A 23,705-nucleotide genomic window follows, 5' to 3' on the forward strand; every position below is an offset into this window, starting at 1 on the left:
TGGGGATTGAACCCACAACCTTCCGGTCAAGAGTCCAGAGCCCTGTATGTATATATTTATTTATTTATTTATAAAAATTTCAACAACAACAACCAAAAAAAGAGAGTTTTGCACAGTAAATACATTTTTTTGCATATGGTAACACCGTGTAACAATTTTTTTTTTTTTGTACTCGGAGGAGCAAGGCGAGCGCTTCCACCAGGATATACTGGACTTTGAACGCCGCTACCAAGGACAGTATAACGAGAACATGATGGGAGACTACATTTGGGGGCTGATTCGTGAAAGTGATTTACAGTATAATCGTAAATCTCGAAAAACTACTCACTCTTTTGTAGTCATTTTTGTAATACTTTAGTATAAATACATGTTAATTTGGATTCATATGTTGTTTTTTTTCTGACTTTATGTGAATGAAAAGACACAAATTCGCCCGTTTTCTCATTGGAAATAGGTACATTTCAAAATATCACTGTCCTGGTCACAAAAGCAAAGTTTGTGGGGAATAATAGCCATTTTCTATACTTTTGAGGCATAAGCAATTAGGAAATAACACTTACTACCCAGGAACAAAAATTGTGTTACATAGTGTAATTATTCATTTCTTAACAGACGCCCTTAACCAGGACGACTTGCAATTGTTACAAGATATCACATTATTTTTACATACAATTACATTATTTTTGTACACATTAATTTTACATACAATTCCCCATTTATACAGTTTTTTTTTTTTTTTACTGGAGCAATCTAGGTAAAGTACCTTGCAAGGGTACAGCAGCAGTGTCCCCCACCTGGGATTGAACCCACGACCCTCTGGTCAAGAGTCCAGATCCCCTAACCGCTACTCCACTCCGCAATGCTGCTGTTTTGCATTTGCGGCTTCTATACGTCCCCATAACGGCTAGAAGAGAGACTTTTTCTATCTGTCTCTATATGACGTCACCATGCACAAAAGGGTTAAAAGCTTTTGCGAACTTCCAAACTCACTCCACCTTCGCCGCTCTACCGTTCTACGCGTCACTAGTGGGTCGGGATTTGTGAGAAAGCGTGCACTGTGAATGGCTGTCTGCCTGTCAATAAACAACGTGCGCGCCCACGTGTCTCTGTCATTTAGCCGGGGCGCGCCACTGCTGGCTTGGAACAGAGACCAGGAACTGTACCTGAAACCGCGAAACCCAATAAAGTTCTGATTTACAGTTCATTTAACGAAGGTATAATATACCGGGGTTTTAAAAAAGTGCTGGATCGCGCAAACGCTTAAGTACAGTTCACATACAATGTTGGTTATTACCGACTTTTTTGGAGGTTCACGATAGCCCCGCCCTTGTTGTGTCCTGATTGGTAGACGGACTGCTGAGTTTGTGCCCCGATTGGGTTCTGTTGGTTGTCTGTCACAGTATTTGGCGCAAAGACGCGCCCCCGAGTTTCCGCTGTAAATACAGACTGCAGCCTGGGAACGTGGACTTCAGTAAAAGAAAATAGTTTATAAGTGGTATGATGGATTTTTTTTCATCGTTTTAAAAATATTTTCAGGTGTTATGTGCCATGGTGTTTGTAAAACGCTTAATTAATACGATTTATTTTGAATTGGGGACAAACGGGATGGTTATTGAAAATAATTAATGGTTCGTGGTCTGGATTATATATAAAAAATATGATATCAGTGTTTTGTAGGCTTGGAGGACCAGTGGTTAAATAAAAGGGTCTTGATACCAGGCGGTTCAAATCCCAGCTCAGCCACTGACTCACTGTGTGTGACCCTGAGCAAGTCACTTAAACTCCTTGTGCTCCGTCCTTCAGATGAGACGTAAAAACCGAGCTCCTAGTGACTTCTTCAGCAGTTGTTGTTGTTGATTCACAGTTCACCCCCTAGTCTCTGTAAGCTGCTTTGTATAAAAGCATCTGATTTATATATAGTGACATTAAATCACATATATGAGTAAATGTATCTTATTAAAAAAAGAATCATTTCTTAGCCGGTAAATATTAAAATATTTTGTGCCACACACGGCTTGTAAAAATATTGTTTTTACATTCAGAAATTGCCTCACCTAATGTTGAAAACTGTTTTATGGATGTGTCATATAACCGCCTGTTGCTGTAAGAAAATTAGGCGCTTGCCCGTTTGGGGGGTATAAACAAACTGGACTGTCAACTGGTGTTAATCATAATAAAGTGACAAGAGCAGATCTCAATCCCAGACGAAGAAGCTTGACAGTTAAATAATCTCTCTCTCTCTCTCTCTCTCTCTCTCTCTCTCTCTCTCTCTCTCTCTCTCTCTCTCTCTGTGTCTGCCCTTTGGTTTCAGTCATGGCAGAGTGGACCACCTACTATCAGAATGAAGATGAGGTTGAGGGTGAGGAAGGGGAGGAGGGTGAAGGTAAGGGCATCGTATTGGGATGCAGCTTCCAAATCAAAGATGTTTTGAGCTTAGATTCTGTCCTATTAAACTATATCCCCTTAGTTGGGGTAAATGGTGAGCTTGGAAGAGGTGCTCTTGTGTGTCTCCCGATTGCTCTGTGTTCTTGTGTGTCTCCTGATTGCTCTGTGTTCCATTGTGTCTCCTGATTGCTCTGTGTTCCATTGTGTCTCCTGATTGCTCTGTGTTCTTGTGTGTCTCCTGATTGCTCTGTGCTCTTGTGTGTCTCCTGATTGCTCTGTGTTCTTGTGTGTCTTCTGATTGCTCTGTGTTCCATTGTGTCTCCTGATTGCTCTGTGTTCCATTGTGTCTCCTGATTGCTCTGTGTTCTTGTGTGTCTCCTGATTGCTCTGTGTTCCATTGTGTCTCCTGATTGCTCTGTGTTCCATTGTGTCTCCTGATTGCTCTGTGTTCCATTGTGTCTCCTGATTGCTCTGTGTTCCATTGTGTCTCCTGATTGCTCTGTGTTCTTGTGTGTCTCCTGATTGCTCTGTGTTCCATTGTGTCTCCTGATTGCTCTGTGTTCCATTGTGTCTCCTGATTGCTCTGTGTTCTTGTGTGTCTCCTGATTGCTCTGTGTTCTTGTGTGTCTCCTGATTGCTCTGTGTTCCATTGTGTCTCCTGATTGCTCTGTGTTCCATTGTGTCTCCTGATTGCTCTGTGTTCTTGTGTGTCTCCTGATTGCTCTGTGTTCTTGTGTGTCTCCTGATTGCTCTGTGTTCTTGTGTGTCTTCTGATTGCTCTGTGTTCCATTGTGTCTCCTGATTGCTCTGTGTTCTTGTGTGTCTCCTGATTGCTCTGTGTTCGTGTCTTCTGATTGCTCTGTGTTCCATTGTGTCTCCTGATTGCTCTGTGTTCCATTGTGTCTCCTGATTGCTCTGTGTTCCATTGTGTCTCCTGATTGCTCTGTGTTCTTGTGTGTCTCCTGATTGCTCTGTGTTCTTGTGTGTCTCCTGATTGCTCTGTGTTACATTGTGTCTCCTGATTGCACTGTGTTCTTGTGTGTCTCCTGATTGCTCTGTGTTCCATTGTGTCTCCTGATTGCTCTGTGTTCCATTGTGTCTCCTGATTGCTCTGTGTTCCATTGTGTCTCCTGATTGCTCTGTGTTCCATTGTGTCTCCTGATTGCTCTGTGTTCTTGTGTGTCTCCTGATTGCTCTGTGTTCCATTGTGTCTTCTGATTGCTCTGTGTTCCATTGTGTCTCCTGATTGCTCTGTGTTCCATTGTGTCTCCTGATTGCTCTGTGTTCTTGTGTGTCTCCTGATTGCTCTGTGTTCCATTGTGTCTCCTGATTGCTCTGTGTTCCATTGTGTCTCCTGATTGCTCTGTGTTCTTGTGTGTCTCCTGATTGCTCTGTGTTCTTGTGTGTCTCCTGATTGCTCTGTGTTCCATTCTGTCTCCTGATTGCACTGTGTTCTTGTGTGTCTCCTGATTGCTCTGTGTTCCATTGTGTCTCCTGATTGCTCTGTGTTCCATTGTGTCTCCTGATTGCTCTGTGTTCCATTGTGTCTCCTGATTGCTCTGTGTTCCATTGTGTCTCCTGATTGCTCTGTGTTCCATTGTGTCTCCTGATTGCTCTGTGTTCCATTGTGTCTTCTGATTGCTCTGTGTTCCATTGTGTCTTCTGATTGCTCTGTGTTCCATTCTGTCTTCTGATTGCACTGTGTTCTTGTGTGTCTCCTGATTGCTCTGTGTTCCATTGTGTCTTCTGATTGCTCTGTGTTCCATTGTGTCTCCTGATTGCTCTGTGTTCCATTCTATCTCCTGATTGCACTGTGTTCCATTCTATCTCCTGATTGCTCTGTGTTCCATTGTGTCTTCTGATTGCTCTGTGTTCCATTGTGTCTCCTGATTGCTCTGTGTTCTTGTGTGTCTCCTGATTGCTCTGTGTTCTTGTGTGTCTCCTGATTGCTCTGTGTTACATTGTGTCTCCTGATTGCACTGTGTTCTTGTGTGTCTCCTGATTGCTCTGTGTTCCATTGTGTCTTCTGATTGCTCTGTGTTCCATTGTGTCTCCTGATTGCTCTGTGTTCCATTGTGTCTCCTGATTGCTCTGTGTTCTTGTGTGTCTCCTGATTGCTCTGTGTTCCATTGTGTCTCCTGATTGCTCTGTGTTCCATTGTGTCTCCTGATTGCTCTGTGTTCTTGTGTGTCTCCTGATTGCTCTGTGTTCTTGTGTGTCTCCTGATTGCTCTGTGTTCCATTCTGTCTCCTGATTGCACTGTGTTCTTGTGTGTCTCCTGATTGCTCTGTGTTCCATTGTGTCTCCTGATTGCTCTGTGTTCCATTGTGTCTCCTGATTGCTCTGTGTTCCATTGTGTCTCCTGATTGCTCTGTGTTCCATTGTGTCTCCTGATTGCTCTGTGTTCCATTGTGTCTCCTGATTGCTCTGTGTTCCATTGTGTCTTCTGATTGCTCTGTGTTCCATTGTGTCTTCTGATTGCTCTGTGTTCCATTCTGTCTTCTGATTGCACTGTGTTCTTGTGTGTCTCCTGATTGCTCTGTGTTCCATTGTGTCTTCTGATTGCTCTGTGTTCCATTGTGTCTCCTGATTGCTCTGTGTTCCATTCTATCTCCTGATTGCACTGTGTTCCATTCTATCTCCTGATTGCTCTGTGTTCCATTGTGTCTTCTGATTGCTCTGTGTTCCATTGTGTCTCCTGATTGCTCTGTGTTCCATTGTGTCTTCTGATTGCACTGTGTTCTTGTGTGTCTCCTGATTGCTCTGTGTTCCATTGTGTCTCCTGATTGCTCTGTGTTCCATTCTGTCTCCTGATTGCACTGTGTTCTTGTGTGTCTCCTGATTGCTCTGTGTTCCATTGTGTCTTCTGATTGCTCTGTGTTCCATTGTGTCTCCTGATTGCTCTGTGTTCCATTGTGTCTTCTGATTGCACTGTGTTCTTGTGTGTCTCCTGATTGCTCTGTGTTCCATTGTGTCTCCTGATTGCTCTGTGTTCCATTCTGTCTCCTGATTGCACTGTGTTCTTGTGTGTCTCCTGATTGCTCTGTGTTCCATTGTGTCTTCTGATTGCTCTGTGTTCCATTGTGTCTCCTGATTGCTCTGTGTTCCATTGTGTCTTCTGATTGCTCTGTGTTCCATTGTGTCTCCTGATTGCTCTGTGTTCTTGTGTTTCTCCTGATTGCTCTGTGTTCCACTGTATCTGTTGAACATCTCCAAAACATCTCAAAGGCCCGTCCCTACCTTTCCCTCCCGGATGCAGAAATACTGTCATGCATTCATCTCCTCTCGACTCGACTACTGCAACTCTCTCTATGGCGGTCTTCCTTCAAGCACCATAAACCAATTGCAGCTGGTTAAAAATGCCGCTGCTAGGATCCTTGCCAGATGTAAAAAAACATGATCACATTACCCCCTGTCTTGCCCATCTGCACTGGCTACCTGTAAAGTTCAGGATTACTTAAAAAATTATCTTCCTTGCTACAAGGCCCTTCATCACACAGGTCCAGAGTATCTCTCCAGCCTGCTGACCCGCTATGTCTATGTCCCTGCATGCAAGCTGAGGTCCCCTGACTCACGCTTGCTTGTTATACCCAAGCTAAAGTACACCACGCTTGGAAAGCACTCTTTTAGCTTCATGGCCCCGACTCTCTGGAACCCTCTCCCAGGTTTAGTGTGTGCAGCTCCCACAACCGCTCACTTCAAATCAACTCTCAAGACCCACTTGTTCTCTCTTGCTTTCAGTGCTCTTTAAGCCTGATATCTGTTATTAGCTAAATTGCTATTTCAGGTTTTTTCCTCCATCTTATTTGTATGATTCTGTATGACACACGCATCTACAGTGTTTAGAATTCACATCCTAGCCTTTTATTTAATGTATTATGCCTGTATTGAATGTATTGTTTTACTATTTGTATTTAATGTATTATGCATTGTTCCTCACTATCTTGTAAAGCGCTTTGTGATGGTGGTCCACTATAAAAGGCGCTATATAAAATAAGTATTGATTGACTGATTGATTGATTGATTGCTCTGTGTTCCACCGTGCCTCCTGATTGCTCTGTGTTCCACTGTGTCTCCTGATTGCTCTGTGTTCCACCGTGCCTCCTGATTGCTCTGTGTTCCACTGTGCCTCCTGATTGCTCTGTGTTCCACTGTGCCTCCTGATTGCTCTGTGTTCCACTGTGCCTCCTGATTGCTCTGTGTTCCACCGTGCCTCCTGATTGCTCTGTGTTCCACTGTGTCTCCTGATTGCTCTGTGTTCCACTGTGCCTCCTGATTGCTCTGTGTTCCACTGTGTCTCCTGATTGCTCTGTGTTCCACTGTGTCTCCTGATTGCTCTGTGTTCCACTGTGTCTCCTGATTGCTCTGTGTTCCACTGTGTCTCCTGATTGCTCTGTGTTCCACTGTGCCTCCTGATTGCTCTGTGTTCCACTGTGCCTCCTGATTGCTCTGTGTTCCACTGTGCCTCCTGATTGCTCTGTGTTCCACTGTGCCTCCTGATTGCTCTGTGTTCCACCGTGCCTCCTGATTGCTCTGTGTTCCACTGTGCCTCCTGATTGCTCTGTGTTCCACCGTGTCTCCTGATTGCTCTGTGTTCCACCGTGCCTCCTGATTGCTCTGTGTTCCACTGTGTCTCCTGATTGCTCTGTGTTCCACCGTGCCTCCTGATTGCTCTGTGTTCCACCGTGCCTCCTGATTGCTCTGTGTTCCACCGTGCCTCCTGATTGCTCTGTGTTCCACTGTGTCTCCTGATTGCTCTGTGTTCCACCGTGCCTCCTGATTGCTCTGTGTTCCACCGTGCCTCCTGATTGCTCTGTGTTCCACCGTGCCTCCTGATTGCTCTGTGTTCCACTGTGTCTCCTGATTGCTCTGTGTTCCACCGTGCCTCCTGATTGCTCTGTGTTCCACCGTGCCTCCTGATTGCTCTGTGTTCCACCGTGCCTCCTGATTGCTCTGTGTTCCACCGTGCCTCCTGATTGCTCTGTGTTCCACTGTGTCTCCTGATTGCTCTGTGTTCCACCGTGCCTCCTGATTGCTCTGTGTTCCACTGTGTCTCCTGATTGCTCTGTGTTCCACCGTGCCTCCTGATTGCTCTGTGTTCCACCGTGCCTCCTGATTGCTCTGTGTTCCACCGTGCCTCCTGATTGCTCTGTGTTCCACCGTGTCTCCTGATTGCTCTGTGGTCCACTGTGTCTCCTGATTGCTCTGTGTTCCTGTCTCTCTTGCCATTGCCTTTTTGTCTCTTACAGCGGATGTCCGGTACTCCGGCCGGGACAGTCTGATCTTCCTGGTCGATGCGTCTCAATCGATGTTCGAACGCGGGGTGGACGACGAGATGAGCCCCTTTGACATGACTCTGCAGGTGACCGGCGAGAGCATCGATTAGAGCTGCACGGACCGATTACTCGATTAATCGATTACTGGGAACGAGCTCTACGCAGAAATCATGTGCTGACAATCAGGCGAGGGTTGTTTGTTTCGATCGGGCTGATTTACCATTCAGAGTGAAACAAGTGAAGAAACAGCTGCTTGGGTTTGTGATGATCGCTGCTTTTCTTAGACTGTGGAGAACAGCAATCCACACAAACCCAAGCAGCTGGTTCTTCACTCGTTTCACTCTGAATGGTAAATTAGCCCGATCGACACCAACGACCCTCACCTGATGAGTTTAATAAGACACACCTGAGCTTGTTACCTATACACTTTAGCTAATCAAGCTTGTATTAAAACCTGGAATGGGTGAAACTGCTGTGCAATAGGAGTCTTACAGCTGTCCCTGCAGTTTTTGTGTTACATATATCTACAGGGATGGAAATAAGACTCCCGTTGCACAGCAGTTTGATCCATTCCTGGTTTCAGTGTGAGTTTAATAAGAAGACACACCTGGGCTTGTTACCTAGACAAACTGTGGCTAATCAAGCTGTTAGTAAAACCTGGAATGGGTGACACTGCTGTGCACTAGGAGGCTTATTTCCATCCCTGTACAGCAGGGGATCTCAAACTCGGTCCTGGGGACCCCCTGTGTCTGCTGGTTTTCATTCCAACCCAGCTCTCAATTACTTAATTAGACCCTTAATTGAACTGATAATTTGCTTAATTAGACCTTTTTACTTGTTCAGCTCTTAAACAGTTGCAGTTAAAGTTACTTATCAAATGCTATAGCTAACTTGAACTATGCAACTGTTCAAGAGCTGAAAACAAGTAAAAATGTCTAATTAAGCAAATTATCAGTTCAATTAAGGGTCTAGTTCAGTAATTGAGAGCTTGGTTGCAATGAAAACCAGCAGCCACAGGGGGTTCCCAGGACCGAGTTTGAGAAGCCCTGCTGTACAGGTATTTCAGCTTGTCTCCTCCCCTGCTGTGTTGTGTTTCCTCAGTGCGTTCGCAGTGTCTCCCCCTCTATTCCTGATTGCTGACTCCTCTCTGCTGTGTTGTTTCCTCAGTGCGTTCGCAGTGTCTCCCCCTCTATTCCTGATTGCTGACTCCCTCCTCCCCTGTTGTGTTTCCTCAGTGCGTTCGCAGTGTCTCCCCCTCTATTCCTGATTGCTGACTCCCTCCTCCCTTGCTGTGTTTCCTCAGTGCGTTCGCAGTGTCTCCCCCTCTATTCCTGATTGCTGACTCCTCTCTGCTGTGTTGTTTCCTCAGTGTGTTCGCAGTGTCTCCCCCTCTATTCCTGATTGCTGACTCCTCTCTGCTGTGTTGTGTTTCCTCAGTGCGTTCGCAGTGTCTCCCCCTCTATTCCTGATTGCTGACTCCCTCCTCCCCTGTTGTGTTTCCTCAGTGCGTTCGCAGTGTCTCCCCCTCTATTCCTGATTGCTGACTCCCTCCTCCCCTGTTGTGTTTCCTCAGTGCGTTCGCAGTGTCTCCCCCTCTATTCCTGATTGCTGACTCCCTCCTCCCTTGCTGTGTTTCCTCAGTGCGTTCGCAGTGTCTCCCCCTCTATTCCTGATTGCTGACTCCTCTCTGCTGTGTTGTTTCCTCAGTGTGTTCGCAGTGTCTCCCCCTCTATTCCTGATTGCTGACTCCTCTCTGCTGTGTTGTGTTTCCTCAGTGCGTTCGCAGTGTCTCCCCCTCTATTCCTGATTGCTGACTCCCTCCTCCCCTGTTGTGTTTCCTCAGTGCGTTCGCAGTGTCTCCCCCTCTATTCCTGATTGCTGACTCCCTCCTCCCCTGTTGTGTTTCCTCAGTGCGTTCGCAGTGTCTCCCCCTCTATTCCTGATTGCTGACTCCTCTCTGCTGTGTTGTGTTTCCTCAGTGCGTTTGCAGTGTCTCCCCCTCTATTCCTGATTGCTGACTCCTCTCTGCTGTGTTGTGTTTCCTCAGTGCGTTCGCAGTGTCTCCCCCTCTATTCCTGATTGCTGACTCCTCTCTGCTGTGTTGTGTTTCCTCAGTGCATTCGCAGTGTCTCCCCCTCTATTCCTGATTGCTGACTCCTCTCTGCTGTGTTGTGTTTCCTCAGTGCGTTCGCAGTGTCTCCCCCTCTATTCCTGATTGCTGACTCCTCTCTGCTGTGTTGTGTTTCCTCAGTGCGTTCGCAGTGTCTCCCCCTCTATTCCTGATTGCTGACTCCTCTCTGCTGTGTTGTGTTTCCTCAGTGCGTTCGCAGTGTCTCCCCCTCTATTCCTGATTGCTGACTCCTCTCTGCTGTGTTGTGTTTCCTCAGTGCGTTCGCAGTGTCTCCCCCTCTATTCCTGATTGCTGACTCCCTCCTCCCCTGTTGTGTTTCCTCAGTGCATTCGCAGTGTTTCCCCCTCTATTCCTGATTGCTGACTCCTCTCTGCTGTGTTGTGTTTCCTCAGTGCGTTCGCAGTGTCTCCCCCTCTATTCCTGATTGCTGACTCCTCTCTGCTGTGTTGTGTTTCCTCAGTGCGTTCGCAGTGTCTCCCCCTCTATTCCTGATTGCTGACTCCCTCCTCCCCTGTTGTGTTTCCTCAGTGCGTTCGCAGTGTCTCCCCCTCTATTCCTGATTGCTGACTCCTCTCTGCTGTGTTGTATTTCCTCAGTGCGTTCGCAGTGTCTCCCCCTCTATTCCTGATTGCTGACTCCTCTCTGCTGTGTTGTATTTCCTCAGTGCGTTCGCAGTGTCTCCCCCTCTATTCCTGATTGCTGACTCCTCTCTGCTGTGTTGTGTTTCCTCAGTGCGTTCGCAGTGTCTCCCCCTCTATTCCTGATTGCTGACTCCCTCCTCCCCTGCTGTGTTGTGTTTCCTCAGTGCGTTCGCAGTGTCTCCCCCTCTATTCCTGATTGCTGACTCCCTCCTCCCCTGTTGTGTTTCCTCAGTGCGTTCGCAGTGTCTCCCCCTCTATTCCTGATTGCTGACTCCCTCCTCCCCTGTTGTGTTTCCTCAGTGCGTTCGCAGTGTTTCCCCCTCTATTCCTGATTGCTGACTCCTCTCTGCTGTGTTGTGTTTCCTCAGTGTGTTCGCAGTGTCTCCCCCTCTATTCCTGATTGCTGACTCCTCTCTGCTGTGTTGTGTTTCCTCAGTGCGTTCGCAGTGTCTTCCCCTCTATTCCTGATTGCTGACTCCTCTCTGCTGTGTTGTGTTTCCTCAGTGCGTTCGCAGTGTCTCCCCCTCTATTCCTGATTGCTGACTCCTCTCTGCTGTGTTGTGTTTCCTCAGTGCGTTCGCAGTGTCTCCCCCTCTATTCCTGATTGCTGACTCCTCTCTGCTGTGTTGTGTTTCCTCAGTGCGTTCGCAGTGTCTCCCCCTCTATTCCTGATTGCTGACTCCCTCCTCCCCTGTTGTGTTTCCTCAGTGCGTTCGCAGTGTCTCCCCCTCTATTCCTGATTGCTGACTCCTCTCTGCTGTGTTGTATTTCCTCAGTGCGTTCGCAGTGTCTCCCCCTCTATTCCTGATTGCTGACTCCTCTCTGCTGTGTTGTATTTCCTCAGTGCGTTCGCAGTGTCTCCCCCTCTATTCCTGATTGCTGACTCCTCTCTGCTGTGTTGTGTTTCCTCAGTGCGTTCGCAGTGTCTCCCCCTCTATTCCTGATTGCTGACTCCCTCCTCCCCTGCTGTGTTGTGTTTCCTCAGTGTGTTCGCAGTGTCTCCCCCTCTATTCCTGATTGCTGACTCCCTCCTCCCCTGTTGTGTTTCCTCAGTGCGTTCGCAGTGTCTCCCCCTCTATTCCTGATTGCTGACTCCCTCCTCCCCTGTTGTGTTTCCTCAGTGCGTTCGCAGTGTTTCCCCCTCTATTCCTGATTGCTGACTCCTCTCTGCTGTGTTGTGTTTCCTCAGTGTGTTCGCAGTGTCTCCCCCTCTATTCCTGATTGCTGACTCCTCTCTGCTGTGTTGTGTTTCCTCAGTGCGTTCGCAGTGTCTTCCCCTCTATTCCTGATTGCTGACTCCTCTCTGCTGTGTTGTGTTTCCTCAGTGCGTTCGCAGTGTCTCCCCCTCTATTCCTGATTGCTGACTCCTCTCTGCTGTGTTGTGTTTCCTCAGTGCGTTCGCAGTGTCTCCCCCTCTATTCCTGATTGCTGACTCCTCCCCTGTTGTGTTTCCTCAGTGCGTTCGCAGTGTCTCCCCCTCTATTCCTGATTGCTGACTCCTCTCTGCTGTGTTGTGTTTCCTCAGTGCATTCGCAGTGTCTCCCCCTCTATTCCTGATTGCTGACTCCCTCCTCCCCTGTTGTGTTTCCTCAGTGCGTTCGCAGTGTCTCCCCCTCTATTCCTGATTGCTGACTCCTCTCTGCTGTGTTGTGTTTCCTCAGTGCATTCGCAGTGTCTCCCCCTCTATTCCTGATTGCTGACTCCCTCCTCCCCTACTGTGTTTCCTCAGTGCATTCGCAGTGTCTCCCCCTCTATTCCTGATTGCTGACTCCCTCCTCCCCTGTTGTGTTTCCTCAGTGCATTCGCAGTGTCTCCCCCTCTATTCCTGATTGCTGACTCCCTCCTCCCCTGTTGTGTTTCCTCAGTGCATTCGTAGTGTCTCCCCCTCTATTCCTGATTGCTGACTCCCTCCTCCCCTACTGTGTTTCCTCAGTGCATTCGCAGTGTGTACACCAGCAAGATCATCAGCAGTGACAGAGATCTGCTGGCCTTGGTGTTCTTTGGGACAGCCGAGCACAAGAACTCCGTCCCCTTCAAGCATGTCTACGTGTACCACGATCTGGACACTCCAGGTGGGCTCAATTACCATTACAATTTCAATTGCAGCGGCATTATTATTATGATGATGATGATGATTATTATTATTATTATGCAACTCGACATACAAGTGTTACAGGGCAGTACAGGGTTACAATGCAAGATTCAAATTCAAATACAGTGTCGTTTACAGCAAGTGCAAATAAAACTACTAGAATACAATATGAACTAGAACGCAGCAAGTTAGGATTACAGCAAGTTATATCTACAATGACATAGTGGTGCAATAATAGGATCCAGTAACATGGTGCTTAGGTCAGGCCAGTTCATAGTGCATAAGCTTTGCAGCCTTACTGCAGACTGGTCTGGATAAATTTCCATGCCTTCTATGTGTAATTAAATGATACGCTGGTGGTCTTGGTGTCTCCAGAATGATTAATGGCTAATCATCTCTAAAATAAAAACATTGAAGATCTCACCAGTGGTACCTGCAGGTTTCTCCTGGTCTCGTCCGTTTTTTTTTTAATTTGTTCCTTGATTTTCCCTGTTTTTCTCCCAGTTTATTCCTTGTTTTCTCTTTCTAACTCCTTTCCTCTCCCCTTCAGGGGCCCGTCGTGTGTTAGACCTGCACAGTTTCCAGGGAGAGAAGGGGCAGACCCTGTTCCAGGAGACGCTGGGCTGCAGCGCCGACTTCTCCCTGCAGGAGGCGCTGTGGGTGTGCTCCAACCTGTTCAGCGACGTGAAGACGAGGCTGAGCCACAAACGGGTCATGCTGTTCACCAATCAGGACAACCCTCACGCGGAGGACAGCGGCAAGGCCAGGCTGGCACGCAGCAAGGCCAGCGACCTCCGAGACACCGGTACCCACACCAGACCATTATGTTCATATCTATATATATATAGATATGAACATAATTGAATGTAATTGTATTTAACCCTTTGCGGTCCATTTATTAAATGCGCGTCAGACACGCCAGGTCTAATTAATTTTCACATGCGCAGTTAATTTTAGACGCGCTGTTTAAAAGTATTTTTTTTCACAGTCAAATGGGTTTAAATGGCCCTGCATATCAACAAAGCACTCACTAAGCATCTCCAGCCCCGCCCCACCCTTTCGTTTGCTATAGCGTTCACCTATGTAAGAAATAAATAATAATAATAACAATAATAGTAGTACATACCGATCAATCATCTCCTGATCACTCGTTTTATCACCAAACTCCTCAATAATGCGATCCAAGTCATTATTTTATTACTATAACATCTCAAAAATGCTCTGCAAATGTCCGTGTTCTCTGTGTGCTGATTCACAGTCAGCCAGCTTGTTTACTTACGACCGCCCCGTTATCTGATACCAGGGCCATGTATGACTGTTCATGAGATACGGCTTCTTTTTTTTTTTTTTTTCGACTTGTCTCTGCTCCTGTTGTTCCCATTCGGCCATTGAATGGTTTTCTCGACTTTTTCCGGAGAAAAAACGACTAAAACCCGTTTTTTGCGTTTCTATAATGATGTCGGACAGGGTCCGACAATGGACCAGACAGGAATAATTGCAATGTCGGACCAGTTCCGACAATGGACCGCAAAGGGTTAACATCAAAGAAACTAAACAATCATATCGCAAAAGTCTACTGGCAGCCGTGATAGCCGTGCAGTGGTATTTAATGTTAGATTTCGAAATATCACATTTTTTTAATTTCAGTTTTTCGTTAAAACTGCAAAGCAGTATGCAGTTCAATATGTTAACGTAACATTATTCAGCAGGTTTCATTCCACTTCATAATAAAGCAGAATTAGTTCATTGTATAGAGCGATGCAACAGTTTTGGCTGTACAATTATGCTGCAGTAATTATAATTACAATTACACTAATCAGTAACATAAAACAACTCCCCACATTATTAACATGTTTTACTCTAAATAACCAGCACTGCTACAAATACACACACATACTAGAGAACTTGTTTTCAAACAATGGGGGTCCCCAAAAGTGGTTGAAAATCAAAGAATTATGATTGAATAACAAATAAAAATGTAATTGAACTGTAATCAGTCAATTATATGGTATAATTACAAATATGCAGGTTGAGCCAAGGTCTGTCTCTCATGTCTTTGTGTGTCTGTGTGTGTATGTGTGCAGGTGTGGTTCAGGACCTCTCTCTCCTCTCTCTATTTTCTGTGTGCAGGCGTGGTTCAGGACCTCACTCTCTCTCTCTCCTCTCGTCTGTGTGCAGGCATGGTTCAGGACCTCACTCTCTCTCACTCTCTCTCTCTCTCTCTCTCCTCTCATCTATGTGCAGGCGTGGTTCAGGACCTCACTCTCTCTCTCTCCTCTCTCTTATCTGTGTGCAGGCGTGGTCCAGGACCTCACTCTCACTCTCTCTCTCTCCTCTCTCTTGTCTGTGTGAAGGTGTGGTTCAGGACCTCACTCTCTCTCACTCTCTCTCTCTTGTCTGTGTGCAGGCGTGGTTCAGGACCTCACTCTCTCTCTCCTCTCTCTTGTCTGTGTGCAGGCGTGGTTCAGGACCTCACTCTCTCTCACTCTCTCTCTTGTCTGTGTGCAGGCGTGGTTCAGGACCTCACTCTCTCTCACTCTCTCTCTTGTCTGTGTGCAGGCGTGGTTCAGGACCTCACTCTCTCTCTCACTCTCTCTCTTGTCTGTGTGCAGGCGTGGTTCAGGACCTCACTCTCTCTCACTCTCTCTCTTGTCTGTGTGCAGGCGTGGTTCAGGACCTCACTCTCTCTCACTCTCTCTCTTGTCTGTGTGCAGGCGTGGTTCAGGACCTCACTCTCACTCTGTCTCTCTCCTCTCTCTTGTCTGTGTGAAGGTGTGGTTCAGGACCTCACTCTCTCTCTCTCCTCTCTCTTGTCTGTGTGCAGGCGTGGTTCTGGACCTCATTCTCGCTCTATCCTCTCTCTTTTCTGTGTGCAGGCGTGGTTCAGGACCTCACTCTCACTCTCTCTCTCCTCTCTCTTGTCTGTGTGCAGGCGTGGTTCAGGACCTCACTCTCTCTCACTCTCTCTCTCCTCTCTTGTCTGTGTGCAGGCGTGGTTCTGGACCTCATGAACCTGCCGAAGCCGGGCGGGTTCGATGTCTCGCTCTTCTACCGTGACATCATCACCGTGGACGAGGACGAGGACGACCTGGGCCTGCAGCAGGGGGCTTCTGAGAAACTGGAAGACCTGCAAAGGAGGGTGCGGGCCAGGGAGACGAAGAAGAGAGCGCAGGCCAGGTGAGGAGAGGAGCAGAGAGGAGAGGAGAATATGAAATAGGGGAGATCATAAGCTAATGCATTTGATATGTGTTGCTAACTTGCAGTTGAATTGTTGCTGGGGGTGTAGTTACCAGTATGTTTGGTCTGCCTGTCTCTGTAACTCTCTGCCTGCCCAGGTCTCTGTCTATCTGTCTCTGACTGTGTTTGTCTGACTCTCTGTCTGTCTGTCTGTCTCTCTGACGCTGTCTATCTGACTGTCTCTGACTGTATGCTCTCTCTTTCTGGCTCTCTCAGTCTGTCTGTCTGTCTTTCTGACTCTGTCTTTCTGTCACTCTCTGTCTGTCTCTCTCTCTCTTTCTGACTCTCTCTCTGTCTGGCAGGCTGTCCCTGACTCTGGGGGATGGGGTCTCCCTGGCAGTTGGGGTGTATGTTCTGGTCCGCAGCGCCACCAAGCCCTACCCTGTCAGGCTGTACCGGGAGTCCAACGAGCAGGTCAAGACCAAGACTCGCTGGTTCCACGCGGAGACCGGAAGCCTGCTGCTGCCCAGCGACACCAAGAAAGCGCAGGTAACAGGAGAACTACAGAGTCCCCTGTGTCCAAACTACAGTCCCCACAATCCCCTGGGCCCAAACTACAGTCCCCACAATCCCCTGGGCCCAAACTACAAGCCCCAAAACCCCCTGGGCCCAGACAGACTGCTGTGCAGGGTTGTGATTATGCATTCTGACCCACAGACCTACGGGAGCAGGCAGATTGTGCTGGAGAAGGAGGAGACGGAGGAGGTAAAGAAGTTCGACGAGCCGGGGCTGGTTCTGATCGGGTTCAAACCCCTGGAGCGGCTCGAGAGGCACCATCACCTGAGACCGGCCCATTTAATCTACCCCGAGGAGAGCCAGGTCACAGGTGAGAGACCGGCCCAGTTCATCTACCCGAGGACATCCAAGTCACAGCTCCATAAACTACAGCTGGCTCTAAGCTCTTCACAGAGCTGTTGATGAGGTGTTTGGAGAGAAAGGTGTTTGCCCTGTGCTGGTACACTCACTCTCTCCCCCTCTCTCTCTCTCCCCCTCTCTCCCAGGCAGCTCTAAGCTCTTCACAGCTCTGATGATGAGGTGTTTGGAGAGGAAGGTGTTTGCCCTGTGCTGGTACACTCACTCTCTCCCCCCCTCTCTCTCTCCCCCCTCTCTCCCAGGCAGCTCTAAGCTCTTCACTGCTCTGTTGATGAGGTGTTTGGAGAGGAAGGTGTTTGCCCTGTGCTGCTACACTCACTCTCTCCCCCCCTCTCTCTCTCCCCCCTCTCTCCCAGGCAGCTCTAAGCTCTTCACTGCTCTGTTGATGAGGTGTTTGGAGAGGAAGGTGTTTGCCCTGTGCTGGTACACTCACTCTCTCCCCCCCTCTCTCTCTCCCCCCTCTCTCCCAGGCAGCTCTAAGCTCTTCACTGCTCTGTTGATGAGGTGTTTGGAGAGGAAGGTGTTTGCCCTGTGCTGGTACACTCACTCTCTCCCCCCCTCTCTCTCTCCCCCCTCTCTCCCAGGCAGCTCTAAGCTCTTCACTGCTCTGTTGATGAGGTGTTTGGAGAGGAAGGTGTTTGCCCTGTGCCGGTACACCCCTCGCAGGAACACCCCTCCTCGATTTGCAGCCCTGGTTGCTCAGTCAGAGGAGCTCGACAAGAACAGAGTACAGCTCAGCCCTCCAGGTCAGTGACACAGACACACCCGGGCCGATTTACCATTCCTACAGGGATGGAAATAAGACTCCTGTTGCACAGCAGTGTGATCCATTCCAGGTTTTACTGCTACCAGCTTGATTAGCCCCCAGTGTGTCTAGCTAACAAGCTCAGGTGTGTCTTATTATTAAACTCCTAGCGAAACCAGGATTAAACTGCTATACAATAGCATTTCACCTTTCTTTTCCTGAAAGAAACAGAAAACAGTTTGTTGTTCATCTTAGTCCTGTCTGCAGGGTTTAGAAATACTAAAAGAGTATAAAAGAGTGTATGGAAAACTACAAAGCGGTATGTGAAATAATATGTTACCGTTGTAACGGAATTTGTCAAGAAAGTATAGAAACATCCCACAAAAATATAAACACAAATCATTACTCGGACCGCGTAGCAAAACTAGGTTTCTACCTACGAGACCCTACAATATTACAACTGACTTACTTTAACTTAATAGAGAACAGGGCTTTAAGTAGAAGCTAATTGACATTTATTACATAACCAGTACTGTTAATTATTTCTTCACACAAAACATATGTATTTATTTTAAGTATTCTTACTAAACACATTTTGTTTCCTCAGTTAGATTCAGATTACTATTACCAATATATCTATAGCAATAACAGTTTTACATTTTTAAAATTGACATTATTCTTAGCACAAGGAATTCAACTGAGGCTGTGTGGTCCAGTGGTTAAAGAAACAAGCTTATAACCAGGAGGTCCCTGGTTCAAATCCCACCTCAGCCACTGACTCATTGTGTGACCCTGAGCAAGTCACTTAACCTCCTTGTGCTGCGTCTTTCGGGTGAGACGTAGTTGTAAGTGACTCTGCAGCTGATGCATAGTTCACACACCCGAGTCTCTGTAAGTCGCCTTGGATAAAGGTGTCTGCTAAATAAACTGATCAGCAATAGCCAATAAGATTTCAATAGTTAAAGGGGTAAGTAATTAGATAAATCATACTGACCCCCCCCCCCCCCCCCAAAACGATTCACTTTAGTAATTGCTCAGGTACATTCCTTTATACCACACATAGTCAAAATAAAAAACATTTCAATTACCAAATGCAACCAACCGTTTCACATGTAAATAATACAATTAATAATACAATCAGCAAAAAGGGTTAAACAAATGAATACTTATGCAAATAGGTAATACTACATTTAAATAATGCATTCACATTCATAAACAGTAACCATATCACATGTTCAACCAAACTTGTGCAAATAGCAATTATAAGTTTAAGTGGTTCATATGCAAAGGAGCAATTTATATTTTATATAGAGAAGGAAATACATTAGCATGAGAACTATTCAAACATTTCTTTAAATCTGTGCAAAGTTATTTTCAAACATTGAAACATTACACAGACTGAAACCAAACAACCCAAGGACAAACATACGAATAGTGAACAAAGCTTTTAGCACCAAGGTAAGTATCAGCAATAATGACTGAGAGGCTATAATAGCAAGGTAAATAACAATTATAGTAACTAAACAATCACTTTCCCAAACAAAAAAAACAAACAAACGTGGTCTTCCATAATACTATTGTACTGTTTTAAGTCCTGCTACAATTGTCTCCTTAAACAAATAAATGCATATTGAAGCTCCATAAAGATTTACCGCAGCCAACAAAACAAAAAATATATATATAAAGAAAACTCAGGGTTTCAGTCTCGCTAGTTATACAGCAGCATAAAGAAAACTCAGGGTTTCAGTCTCGCTAGTTATACAGCAGTATAAAGAAAACTCAGGGTTTCAGTCTCTCTAGTTATACAGCAGTATAAAGAAAACTCAGGGTTTCAGTCTCGCTAGTTATACAGCAGTATAAAGAAAATTCAGGGTTTCAGTCTCGCTAGTTATACAGCAGTATAAAGAAAACTCCAGGTTTCAGTCTCGCAAGTTATACAGCAGTATAAAGAAAACTCCAGGTTTCAGTCTCGCTAGTTATACAGCAGTATAAAGAAAACTCAGGGTTTCAGTCTCGCAAGTTATACAGCAGTATAAAGAAAACTCAGGGTTTCAGTCTCGCAAGTTATACAGCAGTATAAAGAAAACTCAGGGTTTCAGTCTCGCAAGTTATACAGCAGTATAAAGAAAACTCCAGGTTTCAGTCTCGCAAGTTATACAGCAGTATAAAGAAAACTCCAGGTTTCAGTCTCGCTAGTTATACAGCAGTATAAAGAAAACTCAGGGTTTCAGTCTCGCAAGTTATACAGCAGTATAAAGAAAACTCAGGGTTTCAGTCTCGCAAGTTATACAGCAGTATAAAGAAAACTCCAGGTTTCAGTCAGTTATACAGCAGTATAAAGAAAACTCAGGGTTTCAGTCTCGCTAGTTATACAGCAGTATAAAGAAAACTCAGGGTTTCAGTCTCGCTAGTTATACAGCAGTATAAAGAAAACTCCAGGTTTTAGTCTCGCAAGTTATACAGCAGTATAAAGAAAACTCAGGGTTTCAGTCTCGCAAGTCATACAGCAGTATAAAGAAAACTAAGGGTTTCAGTCTCGCAAGTTTAAAAAAACAAAAATAATTCACGTTGCTTTAACAAACTCTTGCAGCAGACCACTACCCGCAGCTTGAAAAAAAAACAAAAAAAAAACACGAATATTGATTGTTCTGCACACATTAAATAACTTTTCGTTCTGTATTTTAAAATTCAAACCATGTCGGTGTCTTCACTGGTCCTGCACGTTTCAGATCACTCAGTACTCTCTACTTCAATCGCCAGCTTACTGTACAGTTCCTGTTCCAGCATGCTTCCAATACACAGAAAACAATCCAGACGTTTAACTAGTTATTCCCTTTTCAAAGTGTCAAAGCTGTATTTATATATTTTTTTTAACTCTCGGCTTAAGCACTAAAAAAAAAAAAAACACACCTCTTGCGACTCATTGCCATACTGCCACTTCTCTTTTGTTCCTTTGGCTGTTACATCACTTCCTGTGACCATACCTCTCTCCTCTCGACCTATACCAGATGTCTTTATTGACAGCCAAAGAGGCTAGTGCTAAATTCAATACAACACAACATAACATTATTCAGCAGGTTTCATTCGACTTTAGGAAGCAAAATGTGTGATGATGCTAAACTTTTGGCCATAGCTGTAATTCTTTGCAATCTAGCCCCTGGTGTGATTCAGCCTCTGTTCTTGTCCCTGGCAGGTTTCCATGTGATCTTCCTGCCCTACGCTGATGATATCCGCTCCCTGGATTACCCTGAAAAGACGTCCGCCAAACCAGAGCAGATCGACAAGATGAAGGAGATTGTGCACAAACTGCGCTTCAAATACCAGTGAGAGCCCTGACAGCACTGCCTCCTCCACACAGCATCCACACTGTAAAACACTCCACAGCGCCCCAACAGAAACCTGGTCAACTCAATGAGGGATGCTTCCATTAAAAGCCTTTCTCAGTGTCTTCAGTGTAAATTCAATGGCAAACGTTTCCACTAGAAGTCTTTCTCTGTGTCTTCAGTGTAAATTCAATGGCAAACGTTTCCTCTAGAAATCTTTCTCATTGTCTTCAATGTAAATTCAATGGCACATTAAAAAACTTAGTCAAAACATTTGTCAATGAATTTAAGTTTCTTTTAGTATTTATTAATGTGTCAACATACTTTTGTGTTTTCTCTATATGTCTCGCATTTCTATGGATTCATTATGTGCGAGTCCTCAGCCTCTCGTGTGTGTGTGTATGTCTGTCTGTATATGTATGTGTGTCTGTTAGTGTCTGTGTGTGTATATGTGTCTTCAATGTCTCGTGTCTGTGTGTGATGTGTCTCGTGTATGTATGTTTATGTGTGTGTGTCTGTAGGTATGTGTGACATTTCTGGTGTCTCGTGTGTTACAGGAGCGAGGCCTTTGAGAATCCTGTGATCCAGCAGCACTATCGAAACCTGGAGGCGCTGGCCCTGGACCTGCTGGAGCCCGAGCAGATAGAGGACCTCACCTGTGAGAGACACATAGATTATACCTCTCTCCCCTCCCCTCCCCTCCCCTCCTCTCCTATCCTATCCTCTCCTCTCCCCCGAGCAGATAGAGGACCTCACCCATGAGAGACACACAGATAATACCTCCTCTCTCCTCCTCTCTCCCCTCCCCTCCTCTTCTTTCCTCTCCTCTCTTCTCCTCTCCCCAAGCAGATAGAGGATCTCACCCGTGACAGACGCAGATAATACCTCCTCTCTTCTCCTCCTCACTCCTCTTCACTCCCATCCTCTCCTATCCTCTCCCCCGAGCAGATAGAGGACCTCACCAGTTAGACACACAGATAATACCTCTACTCTCCCCTCCCCTCCCCTCCTCTTTTCTCCTACCCCCGAGCAGATAGAGGACCTCACCTGTGAGAGACACACAGATAATACCTCCTCTCTCCTCTCTCCCCTCCCCTCCCCTCCTCTTCACTCCTATCCTCTCCCCTGAGCAGATAGAGGACCTCACCTGTGAGAGACACACATATAATACCTCCTCTCTCCCCTCCCCCTCCCCTCCTCTTCTCAACTGCCCTCTCCTCTCCCCCGAGCAGATAGAGCACCTCACCCGTGAGAGACAAATAATACCTTCTCTCCTCTTCTCTGTATTCTTGCACATGTAAACCTATCAGCTATTTTCCCTTTTAACTGTGTGTGTGTGTGTGTGTGTGTGTGTGTGTTTCAGTGCCGAAAGCAGAGATGATGGACCGCAGACTGGGTTCACTGGTTTCTCAGTTCAAGGAGCTGGTCTATCCACCAGGCTACAATCCCGAGGGCAAGGGAGCCCAAGTGAAACGCAAGTCTGGTCAGTACACATGCACACTGAAACAGTACAGTGGATTTTAAAGATGGTCAGCACTCCTTTAAAGGGAGGACCAGTGATACTGTTATTAAAGCTAATAAGAGGTGAGAGAATGGATTTTAAAGATTGTCAGCACTCCTTTAAAGAGAGCACCAGTGATACTGTTAATAAAGCTAATATGAGGTAAGAGAGTGGATTTTAAAGATAGTCAGCACTCCTTTAAAGAGAGCACCAGTGATACTGTTAATAAAACTAATATGAGGTAAGAGAGTGGATTTTAAAGATAGTCAGCACTCCTTTAAAGGGAGGGACTGGTGGTAATGTTAATAAAGCTCATAAGAGGTAAGAGAATGGGTTTTAAACTCCCTTCCTGTTAATTGTAAAGACTGACGAGGTTCACCTCCTGTCCAGCAGGGGACAGCGGCGCTGAAAAGAAGCCTTGCGCTGAGGTTCCGGAGGAGGAGCTGCGGGCCCACGTGAAGAACGGCACCCTGGGAAAGCTGACCGTGCCGCTGCTGAAGGAAGCTTGCAAGCAGCTGGGCATGCGGGTCACCGGCACCAAGAAACAGGAGCTGATTGACACCCTCACAGCACACTTCAACAGATGAACCAGCCACGCTGCCAACCAGCAACCCCCCATACAGTAACCCCCCCCAGCAAGAGACCGCCGCACCCCCTCTTTAAAGATCTACAGTGGACTCTCTATTCCAAACCAGAACTGGGGAGGTCCAGTTGCAACTGTACTTGTGTCATTTGTAATTGTAATTACAATGTCATTGTAATTGAACCTTGGCACAATTGTAATGATCATGTAATGAATCATTTCCAGTTCAATTACAAGCCTTTCCAAGCTCAGTCATTCTCCTTTCCATGTTGGGTTTTTCCATTGAGCGAACATTCGTATTTTCAACCCCTGTTTGTTTGAGTAAGCGTTCCGTAGCGTGTTTCTGTATTTGTACCTGTGATGATTACCGCTTGCTAGAATAAACAGAGTAAACATGTTAACATGGGTAGTTGTTTGTGTTATTTTTATAGTGCCGTTGTAATTATAAATTCAATTACTGCAGCAGGATTGTAACTAATTGCACAAAACAGCATTGTAATTGTAATTGCAATTTCAGTAAACAATTATTATGTAATTGTAATGATAATTATAATTGACCCCAGGTCTGTTCCAACCCTTATAGATGTTTTCCCACAGTAAGAGCACAGCAAAGTGTAATACAGCACAGTGAAAGCTAAAGCCTAGGTAGGCGTTGTAAAGCACAGACAGGTATGGTAAAACACAGGGAAGCATTGTAAAGCACAGAGAGGTGTGGTAAAGCATAGGGAAGCATTGTAAAGCACAGAGAGGTCTGGTAAAGCATAGGGAAGCATTGTAAAGCATAGGGAAGCGTTGTAAAGCACAGAGAGGTCTGGTAAAGCATAGGGAAGCATTGTAAAGCATAGGGAAGCATTGTAAAGCACGGAGAGGTCTAGTAAAGTATAGGGAAGCATTGTAAAGCATAGAGAGGTCTGGTAA

General features: G+C 46.1%; 1 protein-coding gene across 4 annotated transcripts; it reads left to right on the forward strand.

Annotated features, from left to right (window-relative positions):
- The first annotated feature begins 1,142 nt into the window (after positions 1-1,142).
- On the forward strand, positions 1,143-23,188 carry LOC131723100 (X-ray repair cross-complementing protein 5-like). 4 transcript variants are annotated; one of them, XM_059016494.1, is made up of 13 exons: positions 1,143-1,495; positions 2,312-2,383; positions 7,635-7,747; positions 12,367-12,505; positions 13,076-13,330; positions 15,516-15,702; positions 16,065-16,251; positions 16,420-16,588; positions 17,220-17,381; positions 20,574-20,703; positions 21,261-21,361; positions 22,067-22,186; positions 22,595-23,188. In XM_059016494.1, the coding sequence occupies exons 2-13, from the start codon at positions 2,314-2,316 to the stop codon at positions 22,789-22,791; spliced, it is 1,830 nt and encodes a 609-aa protein (XP_058872477.1). In that variant the 5' UTR covers positions 1,143-1,495; positions 2,312-2,313; the 3' UTR covers positions 22,792-23,188. The 4 variants fall into 4 exon arrangements, with proteins under 4 accessions (XP_058872477.1, XP_058872479.1, XP_058872481.1 ...); XM_059016496.1 differs by having other exon boundaries at positions 1,150-1,495; positions 22,598-23,188; XM_059016495.1 differs by having other exon boundaries at positions 1,196-1,214.
- Positions 23,189-23,705: the final 517 nt, after the last annotated feature.

The sequence above is a fragment of the Acipenser ruthenus genome, chromosome 53, assembly GCF_902713425.1.
Source record: "Acipenser ruthenus chromosome 53, fAciRut3.2 maternal haplotype, whole genome shotgun sequence".
In the NCBI taxonomy this organism is placed as follows: Eukaryota; Metazoa; Chordata; class Actinopteri; order Acipenseriformes; family Acipenseridae; genus Acipenser; species Acipenser ruthenus.

Coding starts and splice junctions, on each gene's coding strand:
- LOC131723100 (XM_059016494.1), top strand. CDS start 2,314: ATGGCAGAGTGGACCACCTACTATCAGAATGAAGATGAGGTTGAGGGT. Junction 12,506..13,075: donor CCACGATCTGGACACTCCAG/GTGGGCTCAATT, acceptor TCTCCCCTTCAG/GGGCCCGTCGTGTGTTAGAC. Junction 22,187..22,594: donor CCAAGTGAAACGCAAGTCTG/GTCAGTACACAT, acceptor CCTCCTGTCCAG/CAGGGGACAGCGGCGCTGAA.